Below are 855 nucleotides of genomic sequence, written 5' to 3' on the forward strand. Positions count from 1 at the left end.
ATTAACAAGATCAGACAATACTGTTGGTCACATTTCAATATTAGTACTGGTGTGCTTACCTCATACTTGACACCAGTTATAAATAAAACTCATCACACCAAAACATTTCTTCTCTATATGTTATATCAGCAAAGAATTATAACAGAGATAATATCTCTTTAATTTTTACCATGTTTAACAATTATCAGGCAGTGTTATTGAGGATTTCTCCTGCTTTTAGTCTGGCTCTATCTTGCCATGAATAGAGGTGAAGATTTATCCTTGGAGGGGTTAAGGGAGTGGCAGCTTCCTAAAAAGGGGATTGCAGGGGGTAAAGCCCCCTGTTAAAAAAAAATAAGTGAGGAGCTTTGAAATTTGAAATGCATGCGTAACTCACAGAAATGGTGGTTTGAGGTTGAAAACATGCGAAACAACGAAACCAATTAGAAAAATTTGTTTCGTACGACATGGCCACCGTACTTTTTCACGTAAAATTACGTTTACGTTTACGTAAAATGACCATACTGATTTCTTAGCTATGTGGCAAGTAACAATTATAACAAATTTGCAACAGCTACCGGTAAAGACGAAAGTTACTGTGTGAAAACTTAAGCTATACACTCTAAAATACTTAGCACTTGGTAAGAAAAAAAAATAACAAGCAATATGCATACATTCTTATGAGCACCAGGATTTGGCTTCAGATTTGATAAACTGATTCTGGGCAATCTCCTTAACAGCGAGAGAGCCTTTTCGGTTCCCGCAGACGACGCCATGATGTTTACATATGGCCCCGACGACGGTAGGAACACAGGCGTAATTTCTGGAACTGTTGGTTTAAATGTATCTATTATGTCTAAGTCAAATCACCATTGA

At 37.0% G+C, this 855-nt stretch overlaps 1 protein-coding gene across 1 annotated transcript in view; it reads right to left on the minus strand.

The window, feature by feature from the left end:
* LOC119590684 (39S ribosomal protein L15, mitochondrial-like) overlaps positions 1–809 on the minus strand; it is a 6,161-nt gene extending 5,352 nt beyond the window's left edge. Inside the window, exon 1 of the mRNA XM_037939372.1 lies at positions 654–809. Within this exon, the coding sequence (XP_037795300.1) occupies positions 654–755 (102 nt within the window). The 5' untranslated portion in view covers positions 756–809. The remainder of the gene's footprint in view (positions 1–653) is intronic.
* Positions 810–855: the final 46 nt, after the last annotated feature.

This window comes from Penaeus monodon, chromosome 27 (assembly GCF_015228065.2).
Source record: "Penaeus monodon isolate SGIC_2016 chromosome 27, NSTDA_Pmon_1, whole genome shotgun sequence".
Lineage (NCBI taxonomy): Eukaryota > Metazoa > Arthropoda > Malacostraca > Decapoda > Penaeidae > Penaeus > Penaeus monodon.